We start from the raw sequence: 24381 nt of genomic DNA, 5'->3' as shown, positions 1-24381 counted from the left end.
TTAATTTGAAATTATTGTCAATGTGAAAAAATCAAAGAAAATAAATGTACATGTAATATATAACATGTTATACTATTTATATATAAAATATATTATATTTACACAACTTATTCGTTTGTTTTTAATATTCGCAAAATTTTTTTTTAAACAACTGGAAGTAAAGTTGCTTTTATGGAAGTTTTGAAACAAGAATATCAACAGTTTCATTTAAGTCATAATTTCAAAAGTTCTGTGCTTGATACAATGACCATGTAAGCAAATACAATTCATCATTAAATGAAATGCTGACTAACGATCTTTTATCCTTATTATTAGGCCATTATTTTCCACAGAAATGTCGACGAATTTTCCTGTTATTTCACGATCATGATAAGGAGCACACGGCTATGAAAACAAAAACGTTATATAAGTTATTAATTTTCCTTTTTTTGAATTTTAAATTTTGAATTTTCGATTTCAGTAACAATAGCTTTGAAAGCAATGTGTCCAAACATATTTCATAAAGGTAAAAAAATAATAAAATCTGTCCTCATCTCGTTCAAAAAATATCGATTTCGAAGGTCCAGTAGAACTGTCATAGTCTTAATAATGTCTCTTGAATTAACTCGTAAAGTAAATAAGGAATCGTCACTATTTATTCCATGCCTGAAACCTTTCCAACAATTCATGCTTCCCTGTTAATTCCAAAAAATCTTAATTATTACCGAAATATTCGCTAAAAATCTAGCGGAATTCTAGGTCTTTTGAAGTCAGGTCTCTTCAGAAAAGTCAGAAAGGTACCGATATATCGTACCCATCTTTTAAATTCCTTTATCGTCTGGGACTCTGTTGTACTTGTCAGTTAATTCTTAAGTAAATTCTTCTATCGGTCGACTCTTGGACCTCTGCGTCTTTATGCAAATTATTCTTAAATTATCAACTTTTGGTTCTTGGATGGACAATTCAAAATAAAAATGTCGAACCAGCGCTCAAATTCCGGAAGGCACACATTTTTTATGTGTGTTTTATTCCTTATATCGGCGGCAGCGATAACCATGTCCGCTATAGCGTTTAATCGGATGTTAAAGGACGACAAAACACCCAGCTCAACCTCGTCTCCGAAGGAGGCCCAGCAGAATCAGAACTTCTCCACCCCTGCGCCTTCACATGGATCCACCCCAGAACCAGACTTCCGGACTCAGGCGGTAGTGGACTGTGATCCCCCTAACAGTAAGAACCTTGTCCGCGCTGACAGGAATGAATGTCAACAAAAACAGTAAGTTCAGTTCTGCACGCGTCGTATTTCAAAATACTAGTACGGGGACTCAGGTTTAGATACTCTTGTTATATGATGTTATTTTCTTTACCTGATTAAAGTCCTTTCACGGGAACTGCAGAACTGTTATTTTGCATCTAGGATATTGATAACAATTTATTTATGATGGCAGTTTATTAAACAATAACGTCACATTTCTCTAAATTATACCAATTTGCCCTCCAAAAAGATTAGTTCCGAAGTTATCAAGATACAGTCTAACTAACAAAAGCCAAAGTTTAATTTTGATTTTTTAAAAACGAATTAAGTATGATTTTATAAGAATAAGAAGAGAATAATTACTTAAATATTATCTCATTTTATTTTATAATTATCATTTCACAAACTTATAGAGTCTGCAACAGTTGTAAAACTATGTAAAATTTGTAGACTTAGTCTTGCGTCTTTTTGTAAAATATGGATGAGATGTTTATCTTTCAATGATTCAAAATTAACTTTTTAGTTTTTGTTCACTCTACTGTAAATTTACTATCAAGATGTCAGTGGATTACCCATTCCCACAAAAGAGCTCCCCGGTGTATCTTCACAGCCGCTGTTGGGTACAGGATGACTGGAGACATCCAGTTGATTGGGAATTCCCAGACTACAGCCCAGATCGTGAGGAAGGGTCCGCTAACTGTGTACAGTAAACCTGTCCACAGTCAGGTGGACGTCATAGTGGACGAATATGGAGATAATGCCCTCAGAATATACGTAAGAAAAACTATAAACATTTTGACTGTAATTTTTTTTGAAAAACGAGATGTCAAATACCAATACATGTATTATTACATGAAATACACAAAAAGGTTATTTCAAAATTTCAAACAAATTTACCAAATACAATTGATAAACGTCTTTTTGGTATAAAAAACTTTGTTTTCTTTTAAGTTTCGCCCAACAAATTCAAACCCTTATGAAATACCAGATGAAGCGCTTAAAATAGCCCGACCTTCTCCATCAACCAATAAACGATACGAAGTTGAGTTTGTGAAGGAACCATCGTTTGGCATCAAAATAACAAGGAAGAGCACGAAAACCGTCATGTATGTTCATCTTAGTCACACTTCTTTTTTATTATTGTTTTAAAATTTGTTAAAAGTATCATGAAAAATGCTGTCGAAAAAAATAGATGTATATTTCTGGTTTTGTGCATGTAGCTTTGACAGTAGTTTACCCGGGATGACAATCTCAGACCAGTTCCTGCAAATCAGTACCCGCCTACCCACAGACAATTTGTATGGATTTGGTGAGCACAACCATCGACGGTACCGCCATGATATGAACTGGATGACTTGGGGAATCTTCACGAGGGATTATGCACCCAATGACGTAAGCAACGGTTTCTTTTTTTCCACATTGCTCTGTACTACAGGTATTTAAAGTTTTGTGAGGAAATAATTGTTGATTTATATTGAACATATGATACATGAATGCAAATGATTTAAATTAAAAGATTGTAATTATTTAGAAGCGTTTTCAAATTTTAAAGTGATACTTGTAAAATTTAAGAATGAAAATCACGCAGAGGAATAAATTTGAGAGAGGACAATATCAGTTCCTTAAACTTATCTGTTAAAAACTTTTCAATTTCCAAAAGGAACCTTGGAATTTGTACAGCGCTCACCCTGTTTATATGAATCTTGAGAAGGATGGTCGAGCAAATATGGTGTTTCTCAAAAACAGTAATGCCATGGGTAGGTACAAAAAGGTTTGACAGATATGTACCAGACATCATAAGTTAGAATAAAATGTGAGGAAAAGATTTAAATAAGCATGTCGAAAATAGAAACAGCTGCTTACAGATAATAATTCTTCATTCAGAGGTGACGTTGCAGCCCTCCCCCTACCCTGCCGTTACCTACAGAACCATTGGAGGAGTCCTGGATTTCTATGTGTTTCTGGGAGAGAACCCCAATCATGCCCTACAGCAGTATATTCAGGTGATTAGATAACTGAAAAATTTTCAATGAAAAGATTGAATTTTTTAATTTACAGTGAATTTAAACCATTCTATTTTCTGAGATATCAGGCTATTGGCAAACCCCCTATGCCACCGTACTGGTCTCTGGGTTTTCACATCTGTAGATGGGGATATGGAACTTTGACAGAAATGGAGAAAGTTCACCAAAGGAATATTGACGCAGAAATACCCTTTGTAAGTATTGACTTACATCTATGCTTTCGTATAGAACCGGTACTGAAACATGAAATGGTGATATCAATATACAGAAATCGTTTTGATATTTTTGTGTTGTTTGCAGGATACACAATGGGGAGACATCGACTATATGTACAAAAAGTTTGACTTCACTTACGACAGGAGCGCCTTCAGAGGTCTTCCACGGTTTGTTAATCAGGTCCACGACAGGAAGAAGAGATTCGTGGTCATTGTGGTATATCTTGAAAAAAACTTTCGTTCTACATTACTTTTATCATTTTGTTTTTATTTGTGTCAATATCAATATATCATCAATAATATTTCTTTTTCCTTCTTTTTGAAATTTTAAATGTGGTTTAACATTGTTGGATTGTATAAAATAGGACTCGGGTATTGGTGCCAATCAGACACTCTATAATGAAGCTAAAGTAAACAGTCCTGGGTACAGAATGTACGATGACGCAGTACAGAGCAACATCTTGGTAAAGGATGGAAAAGATAACATCTTAATCGGGAAGGTTTGATTTCTTTGTTTTCTTCAATAAAAGTATGAAAAAAATATTCTATAACACTTTTTGGTCTCAGATATTATCCGAACCAGCTGTATCTTAATAATTGGATATGATTTGATTATATACATGTATTTCTGTTTTCATTATAGGTATGGCCAGGGCAGTCTGTGTTTCCAGACTTTACAAACGTTAATAAAACCACACAGTTCTGGGCGCGTTGGATAGATTTCTTCATAAAGAACGAATCCATCGATGCAGACGGTTTATGGATTGTAAGATTTTTCCTTAATCTTATATATTTAATGAAAGAAAAGTATAAGAAGTGATAATATTTATTTCATTGTACGATGTAGGATATGGACGAACCAGCAAGCTTTATCCCAGGTTCAGAGAGTGGGTGTGAGAAAAATGATTGGAACAGCCCTCCATTCATACCTAGTACGTCAGATAGAAATACTTTTTGGGAATACATGTACAAGTATTCAAAGTTACTCTGGTCTAAAATTAACTTAATTTCTTTTTTATAATGGCTTATGATTTGCAATGAATCTAAATGCTGGGTGGATTCGATTCAGAGATAAAAGACGGGGAGAAAGATGGCGGTAATTTGTATTACAAGACTTTATGTATGGACGCTAAACAACACTGGGGTCGTCATTATGACGTACACAGCATGTATGGTCACAGCGAGAGCATGGTCACGCATAGGTACTATACTTATGCCATTGGTTCAGCATGTATTTAAATGAAAAAATAAAAATTGATTCATTAAGATAGAAAATACATTTGTCTTTTACACATTAATCCGTACTTGTTTTAACTTTTTTATATGTTGTTTAACGTCCCTCTCGAGAATTTTTCGCTCATACAGAGATGCCACCACTTGTCGATGGAGAGCTGCATATTTTGTCACTGTAAGATATAATCTAAACCTTTGTGTTTTTTAAGGGCACTGACCCAGTTACGACCCAATCAGAGACCTTTTATCGTGACACGGTCCTCCTTCGTGGGGACGGGCCATTATGCCTCCACATGGTTGGGTGACAACGACAGCCAATGGAAACACATGCACGACTCCATAGTGGGTAAGGGTTCTGTTAAAATCCAATTCCGGAATAATTTCTCGTATTGCCTATCACAAGTATTCCGATTAATCTATATACTATTATATTACACACAGGGATGCTGGAATATCAAATATTTGGATTTCCTATGGTATGTATAATGCATAATGGTTTTCGTCAAGTATTTTTATTTTTCTTGTTTCATTCATTTTTTTAAGAAGTTGTAAAAAGTCTCATCTCGGCTAAAAGTAAAGTTAAGCGTGTGACAAAAATATGAAGATTTAAGTTTAAAGTATAAATCTACAGTCTCTCTCGAAAATCGGAGACAAAAGAAAGATCAAGATAAACGTCAAAGCATGGGAAATTAATTTTAGGTTTTCCATAAAATATGGGACTTATGTCTTTGGTAAAATATTAAAATAAAAACAGAAAAAGCATTGCAAGGTTAAATGGGAACACGAAGATCAACTTCTTGTACCTAATAATAAAACTTATAGCCGAGTTGTGTTATTTTACCTCTGGACAGGTGGGTGCAGACATTTGTGGATTTTTTGGGGCTGATACACGTGACCTCTGTCTGAGATGGTACCAGCTGGGAACCTTCTACCCATTTGCCAGAAGTCATAACGGCATTTACAGCCCCACCAATAAAAACTTTGTAGAGGTTTGGCTAAAAAGTTCAAATGAGACATTCAATTAAAATAAAGTTACTTACCAAATACATTTATTTAGTAAAGCTGATGGTCCTCTTTATCCTCTTCTTGCAGGATCAAGACCCAGCTGCGTGGGACGCCGATTTCATTGGTATTGTCCGACATCATCTGTTGCTACGATACAAATTTTTACCGTATATGTATACATTATTCAAAGAGGCCCACACTGAGGGCAGAATGGTACTGCGGTCCCTGATGTTTGAGTAGGTACTATTTAACATCATTCGACATTGTAAATGGTCTAGGTTTACGTTAAAAACAACCTGATCAATATATACACTAAAACTAAATAAAACGATTTTTAAGTGAGCATTTTTTGTTTAGGTTTCCTGATGATCCAAACACGTGGTCGGTTGATCAGCAATTCATGTTTGGACACGCTATTCTTGTTTCACCAGCATTAGAAAACGTAAGTAAAGCTTAATTTTCTTACCATTTCCAAAAACTCCTTTCTTTTAAAGAAATCTGCAATTTCAAGCAATCTTTAAAAAAAACTTTGTCTGAATTAGTTTAATAAACCTTGTATAAAAAGATCACATTTCAAAGTGACAATGTTTGTGCAACAAACATGATTAAACTTTAAAAAGTGAAGTAGTTATGATCGTTCTCCTTTCAGAATAAGACGACCGTAGATGCATATTTTCCAAAAGGAAGGTGGCACACTTACACAGGGGTAACGAAAATTAAATAAAGGATTTAAATATAATTTAACCAAAGTAATCACAAATCTCAGCCATATCTGCATGGTCCTAATTTTAGTATTCTGAGTCATCAGACATAGAATTGTCTTACGTGTATGAACTATCCTTCTCCAGGATGAAGAAATCAATTCATGGAATGGACAACATCGCTCACTTGACGCGCCTCTCCATTTACTGAATTTCCATGCCAGGGGCGGATCTATCATACCTCTACAAGACCCGAGTAATTCTACCTACTACAGGTACTTGTATACTCAGAGACGGATCTATCATACCTCCACAAGGCCCCAGTAATTCTACCTACTACAGGTACTTGTATACTCAGAGACGGATCTATCATACCTCTACAAGGCCCCAGTAATTCTACCTATTACAGGTACTTGTATACTCAGGTACACTCTGGGGAGAATCTATCATACCTTTACAAGATACAAGTAATTCTACCTACTACAGGTACATGTATACTCAGGTACACTCTGGGGCGGATCTATCATACCTTTACTAGATACAAGTAATTCTACATACTACAGGTACTTGCATATTCAGGTACACTCTGGGGCGGATATATCATACCTCTACAAGACCCTAGTAATTCTACCTTCTACAGGTACATGCATACTCAGATACATACTCTGCTACACCAAGGTATATCAGTATGGTGAAACTTGGGTGTATCAGAGATGATAAATTGATTATTCGTCCTTATTTAATCTCGGTGTGGTTTGTAAATGTTTATGTATAACCTATCATTGAGTCATATTTTGACTGGAACATATCTTTCAAATATTTAGGCCTTTGATTTATTTTACATTTCTCCACAAAAAATTAACTGAACAATGCAAATAGCTTATAGTCAGTACAACCGGTAAACAGGGGCTATCTGTTTCTCCCGTTTACCTGATCACAAGACCGGGAGGTCAAGGAGGTTCGAGTTTTAGGCGTTATTTGTAGGATTTTGAGACCGACGACTGCGCTTTATCACTTTTTTTTTTAACATATTAGAAAGGAGATTTTGGTTGAAATATTGTAATAACCAGAATCAAGCTCCAACGCCCGTGGAAACACCTTTGAAACAAATTTGGAGGAAATAAAACACGGACCTCTTAAGGGAGGAGAAAGCAACCACTGTTGACTCGTCAATTCAGTGTATAAATAATGGACTAACAATTAGTGTATTTAACACATCAGTCAGCATTAACTAATTGATAAATTGTATTTGTTGACAAGATATGGACCATCGAACTTACGAAATGATGATTTTAAACGAGACTGCTAATATTCTTGTTTCATCAAATTGTGCGTCAATAATTTAACTCGTTTTAAAAAAAAAGTGTGTTAATAATCTAACAATTTCTATGGAGAAGGTCGGTTGTCGACTTATTAATTAATCAATCAATATTATGATTATGTTATTGATTATGTTATTGATATCACTGATAATGTTATTATGGACTAAAAAGAGACTGTTGTTTTGTTATCCTAATCATATATCATTAGATTTGTTTCTCTGTAGTCGCCTGAATCCCCTGAGCCTCTGGTGTGCTTTAGACAATAGTTATAGCGCGACTGGTACTTTATTTATGGACGACGGTAAAAGTATAGGTAAGTTAGCGGCAATAATAAGTCAAAAATGAGACAAATTGGATTCTGTAGAGGGTGTGGAACTAAAAATGGCTATGTTTCATTAATCTTGCAGTTGTATTTCAAAATTCATGGTTCTTTTTTTTTCACAGATTCTATAACCAGTGGTAATTATTTGGAACTGAAATTTTCTTTAAATAAGGTACGTGAAAGGTGTTCTCTTCACTATGCCCCCTGATCCCACCTCTGTTTTTATACCTCCAAGTTTATTCAGATAAAAATTGTATTGTTAATGTGTCTTTTAAACATGATTAGAGTATACTATCTTGACATTACCATCAACTTATGATAAAGACAATATGAGTTGATCAAGTTGAAATGCTTTTGAAAAATGTTTAAATACATTGGATATTTTAGGGTACACAACTAGATATAACGATCCTACATAACGGATATACACCTCCAGGAAACTTGGAGTTTACGGTAATAGAGATCTCGGGTCTCGGGGGTTTTCCCTCTTTCTTATACGTCGATAGTGCAAGGAAAGGAGCTAGTCATATAAGAATGAAGAGAAACGTAAGTGACATATGTATACAGATGTTTCAATGTGATATATTGATAAATCTTTGATAAGTAAATAATTATAAATAAAAGATGTTTCTTTAATTCGCAGATAAAAAGCGAATAGGAATAACAGTTTAGATTAATACCTTTGCCTTTTTAAAATGATATTTCATTTAACATCAGCACAGTTCAGAATTAAATCTTTCAAAATCATTTGATGTAATGTGGGATGTAATTTGAAATAGAAAAAAAATTATGTCACCAATGATATAAGAAAGAAAACTTACCTCAAAATGTCATCAGAAATTCAATTATTATTTAACTAGTTTTACTGAGTGTTTCTGAAAAAAAAAGTGTAATCAAATCTTGAATTGATACACTTTATCATCATATTATTTTTTTCAGATTGTACAAATTGTTGATATCAATTTGGATGTGACGAGAAACCACACATTAAGATGGAACACAGTATAATAATATGAATGCATTAATAATCCTTTTTAAACATGTAGTTCTTTTTATTAATGTATATAATTAAAGTTTCTAAATAGTCCAGAATACTTTTAGAACCTATATGAGTAGCTTTTTATGTTACTTCGTGAGTACTCAAAGATGATATTTCGATTGTTTTATATCTGTTTACACTCAAACCGTCTTGATACCTCTACACAATTAAAACTTGTATCGGTATATCAATAAATAAAATGAATTAATAAATTGTTAGCCTTATTTATTGTTACCCAGTTTTGTTAAAATACTAAAGCCATTAAACATTTGAAGTTTGGCAGAAAAGGAAACATTGATTGAGTGTATGTTGTTTTACGTCCGGTTGGGGCATGTTTCACACAGACGTCATCATACACCTGCGAAAGGCTTCAAATTTTGGCTTTTACTCTGCAAAGTCAACACAATGAGTTACAACAGTTAGCTCTATACCCTACCCCTTGAGCAGTGGGTGATTTCTATCGTGCCAATGCGTTGCGATTTCGTGACAAAGGGTCTCGGTTTTTCATGGCTCATCCGAAAGGCCCAGAAAAAAATCTAGAAACAGTTCAAATATATAAACAGGACATATACCATGGACCCTAGGAAATTCCAGAGGTGGGATCAGGTGCTCAGGAGGAATAAGCATCCCAAGTTTATTGGTCGCACCCTTCGTGAAACCTATGTATTGACTAGATAAACATCAAACTGTTAAATTCCAAATAAAATTCGATGTGAATGATAGATAGCATCTAAGGTTGACTTTTTCTGTAATTTTTTTTACCGTATGTGGCTTGAGCTTTTTCGCTGTTGTTATCTGCCTGAGTTTATAGTTCATCTCAACTAAGTTTGGGGGAGCTTGTTTGATAAAATTGGTGTTGGTGTTCTAGGTCAAACTTTTTGGACCAGATTTCTTTTAATTTTATTCCTTGCCCTATATTAATCTGATATACATGGATGATGCTTTAAGTATGATTCGTTGGTTTCATTATACCAGTCAATGTTTCAGATTTTGTATATTTAGCTAAAGAATGACCAACTTTAAAGTCAATATTGACCAAACTTTGCCCGGAGGATACAACTTAGGATGTACACTACATAGCTTTCATAGAATGCTGGATCTGACCTTTATTTTCCAAGTGTGTGGTCAGGTTAAAGATTTTGAAGAGGATTCACATTTAAAATAACTATACAGTATGTCCAATATTGACCTTACAGTACATGAATGAATATATATACTAGTAACCGGTTTGTTACAACGCACTTTGAAAATTTTTTTTCAAAGTGCGTTAAAATTTGGGACCAAGCTAACGCACTTTGAAAAAAATATTTTTTTTCAAAGTGCGTTAATATCGACCATATTAACGCACTTTGAAAAAAATGTAAAGGTTGATCAATATTTCTTCAAATAATCGGTATGATATAAAACAGATTCTGGTTTGATAACTTTTTTATGATAAAGTCACAGTAGGACCTGAGATATTGACGTTTTAAATATTTTAGGTTTTGATAAAATAAAAGGGAAAATTAAAGGGTCTTGAAAAAAATAGTGACGATTGTTTAAGTTCATTAATTCGTTTCTTCTTTTTTTTAAATTCTAGTCTTTGATAAGTAGATGTAAAGGTGTATAGGGGGCACTAACAGAGGACAGCTTCAAGGAACTTAGCATTTATCATAATAAAAAGGGGCCAATTTGATTGTTCAAAACTATGAAAATTCTTTCTCTCTCATACGTTTTACTGTACTTAAAAGTTTCTTGTTTTCATCTGTTTTAATTAACTCATTTATTATTGAAAGCTTTCAACGTCATACCAGTTAGGTAAATACATAATTATATGAATGCTTTGAGTATAGCATAGACATCGAGACTGGGCGAAGGGCCAGGGGAGGGGATTAATGTTTTTTTCGGAAAGATATATACATCGTATAAGCATTGAAAAAATGCAGCGTACCCTTTTAAGGTTTATTGCTCCTCTCCCCCGTTTGTTACCGACACCTATGTATTGGAAAGATAAAGATTTGGACTGTAGTGAGGGATCTTATACCCGTCCTCTCCTCTTTTCGACGGGAGTAAATCAATTCATTTTTGAGGTTAGGGTTAGGCTTAGATTTTTGAAAGATAAATAAGTAAAATAACAAATAAAATCTTTCCATGACTAAAATATGATTTTTTTTTCCAAAGTGCGTTAAGTGTCTCCATGGTAAAATATATTGATGTAGAATCTTAACGCACTTTGAAAAATTTTTTCTAAGTGCGTTGAGTTGGTCCCAAATTTAACGCACTTTGAAAATTTTTTTCAAAGTGCGTTGATATTGTCCCAATTTTAACGCACTTTGAAAAAGTTTTTCAAAGTGCGTAATTTTTTCAAAGTGCGTTGCCACACCGGTTTCTTATTTCTATCACGTTGAGTTAAAAATATTGTTTCCAATCGGAAAGCAGATTTTATAAACGTTTTCTAGGTTTTTAGATAATGGGTCATTGGATAAAATAGTAATTTACACTGTTATCGTGTAGTCTTTTTGTACATCTTGTTATCATGAAGACATTGCACAATTTTCAAGTGGGACAGATAACGTGTCACAACATCACAGTACGCAGCGCATCCGTTAAAATCAGCCACCATGAGTACAGACGGAGAAAAATCTGGGAAAAGATGGAAGAAGGTGTTAGCTTTCGTCTTTGTTATTGTGGTTTTAGTGGTTGCCATAGCAGCACCGATAGCAATCAGCCAATCAAAGCCGCAGTATCAGTACCACAAACAAGATATTATTGTACCGCCACAGAAGAAGTTTTACGTACAGGATGACGTCATTGTGGACTGTACCGGCAGGGAAGGAACTGAAGCAGAGTGTAAACAGACGGGGTTTGTTGGAAAAATTTTATGCCCTTTTATCATAAACAATTTATACAGAGTGTTCGATTCAATCAATTGAATCAAACACTCTGTATAAAATGTTTACTTCGTATTATGTTAGTTATAAGTCAAATATCGTACCCTCGAATGCTAAATATAAGCTTTTGGAAAGTCAGTCCATTCGAACTCTTCATTTTAAGCAAACCTTCTCCATTATACACTTATCCACTGGGTGTGAGTGGGATAGCTCTTTTATCAAACCCGCTGATAAAAGAGCTATCCCACTCACACCCAGTGGATAAGCGTTTTATTATACTGATGTATAATATAATTTCTGAGGTTTGAACTTTTTGGAGTAAGGTAATTCTGCAAGAATAATCTGAAATCCAGATGACGTCACAATGCAACTGAAGTCATTATGACATCATCAGTTGAAAGATTTATTGCTGGAAATCAAAATTATCGGCAACAATTGCATGAAAATTTTCCGAGGGTGGATAGCAAAAACTATACCCCGGGGTATAGCTTTGCTATGCATGGACTATACAGGATAGTTATTTTACCCTCTGAACTTTATATAGGAAACATTTCAACAGAAGTATAATAATTTTATTTATCACATGTTTTTTTGATTAAAAAATAAATAATGTCCCTATCTTATTAAGGTCAATTTACACTTAACTCAAAAATATGATACATCGACAGTTTAAAAGTAATGATAAACATCGGGATAGTTTGTCATTTTTCAGTATCTCTGATTTGCATTTTTCAGCATGTAAAATCTGTTGTTAATCATTTTAACACACTTATCAAAATGAGGTTTGGCAAATACTGTGTTTTCAATACATACGTACCCATTAAGTCGGCACCTGTTTTTAATGTAACATAAAAGTTGCTCTACAAAACATCGTATATTATTGTCATTTGTAGATGTACAATTGAGAGACCTTAAGACAAATGTTATCTGTAGCATTTATATAAGATTATTTCTTAAAGATAAGTTGTAAATGAATACAGATATCTAAAGGTGTTAATAAATCCGGGTGTTGTCTGTCAACAGATAATAAAAAAAACAACAGGCATCATTGACTTTGAATCATATATAATAAAAGAAATATGATCATTACATATTACATATTTATAATGACTATTTTCAATAAATAATTTTCATTTATTTATTGATAAATATTTCTAATAACAGTATGCATATATCTAAATATATATAAACGATTTTAGGTGCTTATGGCTAACACCAAGGAACACACGAGCCCCAAGGTGCATTTATCCAAAACAACACACCTACGCTTTGGAGGGGGACATGCAAACTACTGACCAGACCATAAAATTTACGATTCGGCAGAATTTAAACAAAACGATTTTCAACACAGATATTCACAAGCTGATTAATGTTACCATAGATATGTATAACCCTAAGGCACTAAGAATAAAGGTGGGTTATTCTCTTTATATCATCATTCTAGATAAAGTCCCCTCCCTTTTCATTATGTTTTTGTCATGTACAAAAAAAAGAAAGAAATAATGAAATCCTTGAGCAAATAATCTGATATTTTTTTTTTCAGTTTTCCCCGATTTTATTTGTAATACATTTTAAAAGACATTCGATTGCCCATTTGATGTTCAGTAAAACATGTTGGTAATTTTAAAGAAAGAATGTACGATTAGATAAATAGCTAGGCAGAACTATTTTTTTTTTTAGATATTTCAATTAAAGAGCACATGCTTAGAATTACTTAAGTTGTATGAATTTTTGAGTTTAAAGCAATAAAATACAAGATTGTGAACCAAAATATCAATAATTATCTACATTGTTACATTCAGTTCCTTATCTTTATTTTTTCATATTGAGACAACGTTCCATTTCAACAGGAAAGAGAAATACTAGAGCTAATTTTATTTTTGTATAATTTAGTGATCTTAATGATTCCATATATAATGTTGACATGTCTTGACCATTTCACGGAGCAGTTTATGCCACACGTGAAACCAAAGCCTTATGAGATACCAGAAGAAGCCTTACCATTGGACACCACGAACCAATCAGGACAGAGACTGTATAACGTCACCATTCAACACAAGCCCATATTTGGTATTGTTGTCACCCGGATCTCCACTGGAGCTGTCGTGTAATTCGCTCTGAATATTTATATTTTGTCTAAAATTATGTAACTTTACCTATAATTTTTTTTTACTGTTTTAATAAATGACAGTGATAAATGTGAAAAAAAAACTTTTCCTTATTTAACTTACCAAGATGTGATGTTATTCCTCTGTACTTTTACAACATACTTAATACAATACTAGCATATAATTTAACATTTTTCTCTGTATTATAAAGATACTTGGGCATCAAATGAAAATTCTGCAATTCATTTTGTCAATTCTGGCAATTGAAACATACATTACCCGGTAAATCTTTTGTAGGTTTAACTCTTCTGTTCCTGGTTTAACCTTTTCTGAACAGTTCCTTCAGCTCACGAACCGATTACCCTCAGAGAATCTGTATGGCTTCGGTGAACACAACCACCAACAGTTCAAACACGACATGAACTGGAAAACATGGCCGATGTTCACACGTGACACGTCACCCACTGACGTAAGCCTCGCTTTGGTTTTAATATTCTCCGAAGAAAAATAGTTCATTTCTTTTATAAAAATGTAGCCTTGGAATGCATTTTTGATGAAGAATATATCTTAACAAGTGTATTTTTTATAATATTAATCAGGAACAACAGCCTTTTCTTTAAACATAAAAATGACCATTCTTATCACTCATTTATTTTAAAGAAATTTTGATTTAAATAAAAAAACCTTTTAAAATAATTAGATTTTATAAGAGTACATCACAAGTAACAAATTAGGAAAAAAAAAGATCAAATTTCTATTTTTATGATGTAAAAGAGACAAAAAAAATTCAACCAAGTAACAAAGGTCTGCTTTGAGAAATGTTCATCGACAACAAAAATCTTCGTTACATTATATTCAAGGAATTTAAGATCAGCACATCATCATATATAAAAATTAATTTTTTAGATATGTGAATTTTAATTCCATGTTATAAAATATATATAATGAAACTGATAATTACTGGTTAGTTGAAATCGTATTATCCAATGAAAAAGATAATTATCTGTGATCGAAAAAATCATGATCTCTTGGAAATTAACTAACCCCAGCTCGTAAGATAATTATTGGTTAAATTCTCTACTTGTAGTTCAATTTCTTATGCTATGGTAGCTGCCGCTGTAATTATTTAAAACCGTTCGGTGTTAAGGCTCCAATATCTTACCAGACTGCCGTCTATTTGTAGCGCTGGAATTTGTATGGGTCCCACCCGGTGTATATGAACCTGGAAAACGATGGAAATTCCAACATGGTGTTCCTAAGAAACAGCAATGGAATGGGTAAAACATAGATATAATACCTTAAATAACCATGAGAGAAATGAAAAATAAATGTTTCGTTTTATCAAAATATTCTAATCACCATGAGGCCCAAACTTTTACAATCACAATTTAAGAAATAGAAAAATCTTCCCGTTATTAAATCAAAATAAATAGTTTGTCTATTTTGTTTATTACTTACAGATATACAAGTACAACCAGCTCCCTTCCCAGCGGTAACTTATCGCGTCATCGGCGGAATCCTGGATTTCTTTGTGTTCCTGGGACCCACCCCAGGGGAGGCAGTCCAGCAGTATGTGCAGGTAAAATAAGTCTTACCTGTATGTACAGGTAATCACAAAAAAGTTGGAGAAGCGACACCAAGTCATCTTTGCCAAATGTAGCTGAATGGTTTATCTTCAATTTCAGAAACAAAAGATTTGGTCAAATCACTTGGAGTTAGGGTTTCTTTTTATTCTTTTTTCTTATTTTGTAGACTGTTGGACTCCCAGCCATGCCGCCATACTGGGCGTTAGGGTTTCATCTGTGTAGATGGGGATACGGAAACTTAACGGAGATGAAAAAAGTCCGTGACAGGAATGTGGCTGCCGGAATACCAATGGTAGAGATGTTTATTATGTTACAAGAAAGTAGAAGTAGAAATGCAAAAAATTTCTTCATTTTTAACTCTGATTCACGTGTGTAAACCAACTTACATTTTATTCTCTTGAATTTTGAGTTTTCAGTTGAAATGAATAAAATATCAAGAAAATGTAGCGGGAGAGAGATACTCATCAAAGGTGTAGAACTGAAAGCTTATCGTTCTTTTGTTTCTACAGGACACCCAATGGGCGGACATTGATTATATGTACAAGGAATTCGACTTTACATATGACAAAGTCAATTTTGAGGGTTTTCCAGATTTTGTAAATGATCTCCACAACAGTGGACAAAGATTGGTCGTCATCGTGGTAATGTACAATATAATTAATTTAATTATGAAAAAAGTGAATTAAAGATGTGATATTCTGAATTGATGCTGTTCAGTAAATATCAGTATTTTAATTTGATTTTTAAAATCTTTCTTTTTGTCCCAGGACCCAGGAGTGGAAGCCAATCAAACGATCTATAAGGAGGCTCAAAATAACAGTAAAGGATACAACATGTATACAGACGGACATAACAAAGACATCTACGTCAAAATGAATGGAACAGAACTCCAAGGGAAGGTATAGAAGGGAGCTTCATGTATACATGAAGTTTTTGTTTCCTCACGTCCCCTCCATTTTATTTTGAAAAGATTTCATTGCACTTTCTTTAAAATTTGTTTCTGTAGGTTTGGCCTGGACTGACCGTGTTTCCAGACTTTACAAATGTCAATAAAACTACAGAGTTCTGGAAGACGTGGATTAATTACTTCATGAAGAATGAATCCATACCAGTGGATGGTCTTTGGATTGTGAGCCCCCTTTACTTACTGATATATGACAAATTCTTTTCTTTTAATGACTTTGAGTTTGTCTCAGTGATAGATGTTTCCTTCATGGCAATGGCAAGTTTGTATCAAGAGGAAAAATATAGATATTTGTTTTTATTTGACTGGATAGGACATGAATGAGCCCGCTAACTTCGTCCCAGGCTCAATAAGAGGTTGTCAAAGAAACCAGTGGAACAACCCACCCTACGTGATGCGTAAATATCATTTAAAATTCAATATAAAAATGTATTCTTTAGATAAAATTATCTAGAGCTATTTCAATTTTCAGAAAAGAAAAACACTCTTTCATAAACTGGAAACTCTTTACAAATGTAAATTGATAATTGGAGATATCATTTATTTATTTTCCGCTATTTTAGCGCATTTTTAACTTCAATAAGTATTAATTGAAAGAAATGTGATATCTCCATATTTCATAATGAAATAAGAATATAGAATTTGAATAGCAATGACTTAATTGATGCCCTGTGATGATTTGTTTTCAGCTATTTTGGAAGGAGAGAAGGATAATGGAAGCCTCTATTATAAGACCATCTGTATGGACGCCACACAACACTGGGGACGTCATTATGACGTACATAATCTATACGGACACAGCGAGAGCATGGTCACCAACAAGTATACATAACTTTACTTATAACCCATACTGTCTCACTGTATAATATTAAATCAGTCACACTTACATTTCAATATTTATTTATTGTAGGGCATTACAGGAATTGATTCCCACAAAGAGACCGTTCGTTTTGTCGCGCTCCACCTTTTCTGGGACGTCTAAACATGCCGCTAAATGGCTGGGCGATAATCGGAGTCAGTGGGTGGACATGCATTGGTCTATCGTTGGTATATCACCCTTTTTTAAATTTTAAGTATACTATGCGATCAATAATTCTCGATATCTTTAATTTGGAGTGTTGAATTTTTTTGAAAGAAAACAAACATCTACATTATGAACGCCGTAAGCAGTTGTATCAGTGGTTCAATAAAGCAAAATAAGCATGACTGCATTTATGTAGGGTGCAGTGATATATGAAGTTTCATTTTTAAAAACCACATATGTATATCTAATGTTTTTTTTTAATCACAGGTCTTTTGGAATTCAGTATCTTTGGATTTCCAATGGTAAATGATTCAATTTTCCATTCCTTGTCCTGTATTTAACTTTTTTGATATATATTGCTGTAAAATAAATCTTTTTTTTGTATCTCAAGATAGGGGCTGATATTTGTGGGTTTGGTGGTCAGGCCCAGTATGAGATGTGTATTAGATGGCATCAATTAGGCGCATTCTACCCATTCTCTAGGAACCACAATGCAATTAACAAAAAGGTACATATGTTGTCAAAGACATAATAAACTTAATAAAGATTTTTACCGATTTCTTCATAAAATGTAATGCATATGATAAGGAGAACGCGGCGGGTGAAATCGGTAGGCAGGGGATGCTTACTTCTCCATGGCACCTGATCACACTTCTGATGTTTTGGAGGTTTGCCCTGCTCCTTTTTTGTAATGTTTAATGGACTTTTGAGATTGACAACTGTTCGTATCTCCATATATTTCATACTTTGGAAATGATTAAAAACAAATTTGATTTTTGGTTGTAGTCACAAGACCCAGCAGCCTGGGGTGGCGCGTTTATTTCTAACGTACGTCGTCACCTCCGCTTACGTTACAAGCTCTTACCTTACATGTACACGCTGTTCAAGGACGCCCATACCCTGGGGAAGACGGTCGTACGGCCTGTCATGTTCGAGTAAGTACCGATTCTTATTACAAAGAGCCACTCATTAAAAAATCTTATTTCAAGATTTTAGTTCATTTCAGGAGGCAACAGAATAAAATGATGCAAAGCTGTGAAAATTGTTTAACATGACATTGATCTTTCAGATTCCCGTCGGATAACCGGACGTGGGCAATAGATAGACAGTTTTTACTGGGATCTTCTATCTTAATTTCACCAGTTTTGGAGAATGTGAGTAATAAAATCTGTAACAAATATTCTAATAAGAATTTTAACTTACTTAATATTAATTTCACCAGTGTTGGATGAAGTGAGTTTACCAAATCTGTAATAATCACAGAATTTGAACTTATGATTTTGTTTTGAAATGCTTGTTCAATGAGTTTGAACATATGCAACAATATTTTTACACAGAATGTCAGAAAGGTGAATGCTTATTTCCCCAAAGGACGTTGGTTCGACTACTATAAGGTAATTTTAGATGGCCATGAATGTATTAGAATTTTTTATTTCGTTGAACATGAGATTAATTGTCGATTTAAAATTTGTCAGGGAACGGAAATTCAGGGGTCCGGAACAGGCCGGAACGTGACCTTGGAGGCCCCTCTGTCGACCTTGAACCTCCATCTTCGCGGGGGAATTGTTATTCCAGTGCAAGATCCAGGAAATACGACTAAAACAAGGTCTGTCTCTATTCAAATCCTAACATTTATGACACAGAAATAAATAAATAAATAATGTTTTTGATGTTTGTAGTCGATTGAATCCCCTGGGTCTTCTGGTTGACTTAAAGTTTGAAACAATTGACATCTACGGACAGAACAGACATCCCAAAACCGTCAAGGTTGATGGAAGTCCCGTAAATGCAAATCAAGGAGTTACATCACATTTTAGCGTAAGTCCTTCTTTGTTTTATTTCTATAATAGTAAGAAATCCCAGTATTAATTTTGTTCCTTTATAAACTTTAAATGCACCAGAAACTCTGCTGAAGATCTTTCTAACAACCATTTTAACAAAATGTAGCTTTATACTAATTGTACTAATATTACTGATTTCAGATAATACAACTTTCTAACCTTGGACTTAATGTTAATCAAACTCATACACTAGAACTGAATATGGAGACAAAGTAAATCAAATCTTCTCCTGTGAAAGACTCTGTAATACAGAAAATTAACAATGAAACGTGTTGTATTTTCTGCAGCGAGGGACTTTATAATGTTAAAAGTATTCGTATTTTCTCAATGCATTTTCTTTGTAATTTGAACTCTTCTGGTATTCACGAGTGGTACAAAGTATTTTTATGACAGATAGATACTAGTATTTTCATATGATGACTCTGAGTTGTACTAAAAAGGAACGCAACTCTTCCGCTACAGATAGTACTAAACTGCAATAACCGTACGATTGATGTCCCTTACTTAACACTGCCATGGACAGGTATGGCCAGCCAAATTTACAAAAAATAGATTTATCAATTCTAAATTAAAGCATTTCGAACAGAAAACTATAGTTAACAATTTATTAATTTAATCAATTTATTTACTATACTTTTCATTGGTAAAACGATATTTGATAACCATCTGTAGTTTACAAATGCCGATCATCTTCTCACAAAATTTATTTGCCTATCAATAAAGATTTACAACATATTTTGCTAATAAAGATATATTCTCGCTTGTAAACTTTAATTTACATTCGTTTACAACAGTCATGAGTTGTTAATTATAGCTTCAGAAATTGTAAAAAAAGACAATCTATTTTACATTCGTCAATCATAGATTTTGGTCGTAAACTAAATAGAAGTGTCATTTATACTCACACTACTGTATATTAAAAAAAGTAAAATTCTACTTTAAGAACGTAAATTATAATTTTGAGAGATAAACTGTGACTCATAGAGGTCAATAATATTTTAGTTTATAAAATTCAACTTGATTTCAATAAAGTATAATTCACACTTGTAAATATAGTTAAGAGTTCGGAATTTCTCGAAAGGCTATGGACTTCCAGAATAAAAACTGCTGTACAGTACTATTTATGAATGCTATTTACGGAAAATAATACATTTTAGAGAATTGACGGTGTATATCTATTTCATGTCAATACGAGGGCTGTTAAATAAATACTGTCGTCGGTGCTCATAAAGAAGCAAAAGACACTTTTCAATGATTAAGTTTTAATGATTTAACTTAAATATTCTCTTTGAACTATAATACATGTCCGTAACATTTTTATCAAATGTTTGATTGTTTTAAGAACTCATTTTTGAGTATGGCCCTTCGTATACTGGATTATGGCAGATCCTATATATTTACCTGGACTTCTTTCTTTTTCCTGAAAGATGTCATTTTCAAGTGGTGGAAAATGAACCAAGTAAACGGGTGACAGATTAGGCTAATATTATTGTGTGGCAAAATATTACCTTTCTGTTTATCCTCAAAACTCCTTTACTCTTCATGGCGTATTGATTTGGACGTGAAGAAATTTAATGTAGTGGATTCCTGGTTATAGTTCCTTAAGGTCAAAAAACCTTTCGATTCTTTTTTGCACAAAAATTGCTTTGAATTCTAGACTCCTCAAATAATTGAGCTGCCTTCCCGAATAAGAAATTGAACAACAAGACCACTATTCTAATATTTGAGAAAATGGTATATTAAACTGTCTTTGTCCTCTTGCAATTCTTTGCTCTTTTCAGACCTTTGCTGTTTTTGGCAAGTGCTTCTATTTATAAAAACATTTTGAGGGTAACAAAACAATGGATTCGTGTTTCATTATCTGTTTGAATTTCAGACACATTTTAGAATAACTAAAATTTCTGATTTTTAAAAAATAATTATTTTCACTCGTTTTTCAAAAGAAAGGGTGACAATATGAGTTCTTAGCTTTTTTTTTTAACTGTCAAATGTTTCTTTAAAATAGTGTGAACTTCCCCCAGATTGATGCCTATCAAATTTGCTAAGTATTTTAAAGTCAAACATCATAAATGTTCATTTATTGAAATTTGGCAAACAGAACATTTGTTGTTTTAAGTCCTTGTCGACAAGGACGGTACCCATTTTTGATGCCAATTATAACATTATTATTCATTGAAATTCACCTGCACATGTGTCTATAAAACAGGCATTGGTTGCTGAAAATTTCACGAGTTTCAATGAAAATTTCTTTGGGATTCTTATCAAGTTTTACAGCAGCCTAAATGAAGCGTTTCTGATTCTTTATCATTCATTTTTAATGCAGTGTCTCAAATTGCCCCTGTTTTCCAGCTTCTCACAATGAATGTGTGAGATGAAAAGTGGTCACATTATCGTCAACTTCCCTTATTTATGCAGCAATATACCTTCATCACCTGCATACGGAGTATATATATATATCTCAGTTGATTCGATACGCAAGAGCATGCTCTACGTATGAACAATCTCTAAAACGAGGTACCGGTAAATTATTGACAAGCAAGTTGATGAAGGATATGGAGATAACGAACAGTATTCAATATCAAAGTCCAAAAAACAATACAAAATAGGAGCAGAGCAAACACGGACCTCCGAAACATCAGAGGTGGTATCAGGTGCCATGGAGGAGTGAGCATCCCCTGCTGACCAGTCACACCCGCCGTGTGCTCATTGTCATGATCGTGAAATAACGGAAAAATCCGCCGTCAATGCAGTGTATAAATAATGGACTAACAATTGGTATGAAATACGACAGTCAGCATTTGACTCAATGATAAATTGTATTTGCTGACAAGGTCATTGTGTCGACCATAGAACTTACGAAATGGTGACCTAAAACGAGACTGCTGATATTCTTGTTTCATCAACTTGCTTGTCAATAATTTACCTCGTTTTAGAAATTGTTCATACATGAACATGCTTTTGCGTATCGAATCAACTGAGATATATACACTCCGTATGCAGGTGATGAAGGTATATTGCTGCATACGTAAGGGAAGTTGACGATAGAAAAGTTAAAGTCGTCACGTTTATCATAACTTGGTTGTTAGGTTACCATTAACGTCTTTTTTCAAGTAAAATATCCAAGTATGAAACAGATGTGTCAGACTCTGTGGTATCCTTTATCTCAAGCTCTCCTGGATATATCGTATCGACGTAGGAATGGAAATTACCATTGTTAATTGACAATACGTCGTCGATATATCTGATGGTCGAGTTGAAGGCCACAGCATGTGATTTCTTCTTTTCACGCACAAGATTTTGCATATATTCTGCTTCATATGAATACAAAAAAAGCAAGTTGATGAAACAAGAATATCAGCTCTCTCGTTTAAAGTCATCATTTCGTAAGTTCTATGGTCGATACAGTGACATTGTGGCAAATACAATTTATCATTGAGTCAAATACCGACTGACGTTTTTCATACTAACTGTTAGTCCATTATTTATACACTGAATTGACAACAGATTTTCCCGTTATTTCCTTATCATGACAAAGAGCACACGGCAGCTGTGACCGGTCAGCAGGGGATACTCACTCCTCCATGGCACCTGATCCCACCTCTGATGTTTGGGGGTTCCGTGCTCCTATATTGTATTGTTTTATGGACTTTGATATTGAATACTGTTGGTTATCTCCATATCCTTCTGATATAAATTCATTAAAGATTCAATCGTGAGAGAAAGTCAAACGTATTGTCATATGATATATGTGTTGTATGTCACAGATGTGAAGGGTTTTTGAGTTGTAAATACTCTAAGTAGCAATGAGATTTTATTTTTCAGAAAATGTTCCGAAAAGTCGACTATCGTTCGAATAATGCAATCGAATGCTCGACAAAGGAAAATAGAAATTTTAACATCCCTCAAACTTGATTTTAATAAAGTATTATTCACACTTGTAAATATAGTTAAGAGTTTATGAATTCAAAATCCCGCGGAATTTCTCGAGAGGCAATGCTAAACGTCTCTCATTACTGTAGATTCAATCTGATGAAAATGTTGTAGCATTTAAACAGAATAACCAGTAATGGTTTCTCTTTTTGATAATCTTTAACAAGCTTTCAACAAATTTTTCGATATCAGCAATGACCATGCAGTCTACTTTTTAAGAACAACTCAAATAGTGCGACAGCAAAGTTCACTTCATTGCTGGTGAAGAGAAATTTTCTGTTAAGCCTCAACATGTATCGTATCTATCGTTCTCTTTTAAAAAGGTGTTGATTGTTCTGTTATTAGCTCACCTGAGCCGAAGGCTCAAGTGAGCTTTTCTGATCAAAATTTGTCCGTTGTCTGTCGTTGTCGTCGTCGTCGTAAACTTTTACATTTTCATCTTCTCCTCAAGAACCACTGGGCCAATTTCAACCAAACTTGCTAAAAAGTATCCTTGGGTAAAGGGGATTCAAATTTGTTCAAATGAAGGGTCACGCCCTTTTCCAAGGGGAGATAATTATGAATTAGAGAAAAAATAATGGCATTATTAAAAAACCTTCTTCTCAAGAAACACTGGGCCAGGAAAGATGAAACTCATGTGGAATCATCCTCAGTTAGTGTAGATTCAAGTTTGTTCAAATCATGACCCCCAGGGGTAGGGTGGGGCCAAAATGGTCGACCCAAGTTTTACATAGGGATATATAGGGATACCCTTTAAAATCTTCTTTTCAAGTACTTCAAATCCATGATTAGTGATATTCATATGGAATCATCCTCAGGTAGTGTTGATTCTAGTTTGTTCAAATCATGAACCCCTGGGGGTGGGTTTAAAATTCAAGCCCCCCCCCCACCTCAGTAAACTTTCAGTTCTGATCTGATCTGTGCTTTTTCCTAGCGGATGTGCTCAGGTGAGCGCTGTGGCCC

General features: G+C 34.0%; 1 protein-coding gene across 1 annotated transcript in view; it reads left to right on the top strand.

The window, feature by feature from the left end:
• LOC134238485 (sucrase-isomaltase, intestinal-like) overlaps positions 1-19812 on the top strand; it is a 37194-nt gene extending 17382 nt beyond the window's left edge. The window contains exons 22-65 of the mRNA XM_062720613.1: positions 915-1255; positions 1792-2008; positions 2186-2340; positions 2455-2626; positions 2895-2991; positions 3119-3237; positions 3327-3452; positions 3559-3690; positions 3839-3973; positions 4117-4239; positions 4321-4405; positions 4543-4675; positions 4916-5052; positions 5148-5182; positions 5558-5695; positions 5799-5947; positions 6069-6153; positions 6361-6417; positions 6560-6687; positions 7959-8047; positions 8179-8228; positions 8444-8602; positions 8996-9058; positions 11648-11937; positions 13165-13378; positions 13915-14072; positions 14371-14542; positions 15257-15350; positions 15534-15652; positions 15826-15951; positions 16169-16300; positions 16427-16558; positions 16666-16788; positions 16937-17021; positions 17313-17445; positions 17534-17670; positions 17915-17949; positions 18039-18155; positions 18434-18582; positions 18717-18801; positions 18985-19041; positions 19123-19253; positions 19327-19465; positions 19630-19812. Coding sequence (XP_062576597.1) covers positions 915-1255; positions 1792-2008; positions 2186-2340; positions 2455-2626; positions 2895-2991; positions 3119-3237; positions 3327-3452; positions 3559-3690; positions 3839-3973; positions 4117-4239; positions 4321-4405; positions 4543-4675; positions 4916-5052; positions 5148-5182; positions 5558-5695; positions 5799-5947; positions 6069-6153; positions 6361-6417; positions 6560-6687; positions 7959-8047; positions 8179-8228; positions 8444-8602; positions 8996-9058; positions 11648-11937; positions 13165-13378; positions 13915-14072; positions 14371-14542; positions 15257-15350; positions 15534-15652; positions 15826-15951; positions 16169-16300; positions 16427-16558; positions 16666-16788; positions 16937-17021; positions 17313-17445; positions 17534-17670; positions 17915-17949; positions 18039-18155; positions 18434-18582; positions 18717-18801; positions 18985-19041; positions 19123-19253; positions 19327-19465; positions 19630-19704 — 5628 coding nt within the window. The 3' untranslated portion in view covers positions 19705-19812. The remainder of the gene's footprint in view (positions 1-914; positions 1256-1791; positions 2009-2185; positions 2341-2454; positions 2627-2894; positions 2992-3118; positions 3238-3326; positions 3453-3558; positions 3691-3838; positions 3974-4116; positions 4240-4320; positions 4406-4542; positions 4676-4915; positions 5053-5147; positions 5183-5557; positions 5696-5798; positions 5948-6068; positions 6154-6360; positions 6418-6559; positions 6688-7958; positions 8048-8178; positions 8229-8443; positions 8603-8995; positions 9059-11647; positions 11938-13164; positions 13379-13914; positions 14073-14370; positions 14543-15256; positions 15351-15533; positions 15653-15825; positions 15952-16168; positions 16301-16426; positions 16559-16665; positions 16789-16936; positions 17022-17312; positions 17446-17533; positions 17671-17914; positions 17950-18038; positions 18156-18433; positions 18583-18716; positions 18802-18984; positions 19042-19122; positions 19254-19326; positions 19466-19629) is intronic.
• The last annotated feature ends 4569 nt before the right edge of the window (positions 19813-24381 follow it).

The sequence above is a fragment of the Saccostrea cucullata genome, unplaced genomic scaffold, assembly GCF_032062105.1.
Source record: "Saccostrea cucullata isolate Sc308-1 unplaced genomic scaffold, CSIRO_AGI_Scuc_v1 ctg279, whole genome shotgun sequence".
NCBI classification, from domain to species: Eukaryota; Metazoa; Mollusca; class Bivalvia; order Ostreida; family Ostreidae; genus Saccostrea; species Saccostrea cuccullata.
Note: the sequence above shows the minus strand (reverse complement) of the source record. Positions and strands in the feature narration are given on the sequence as shown.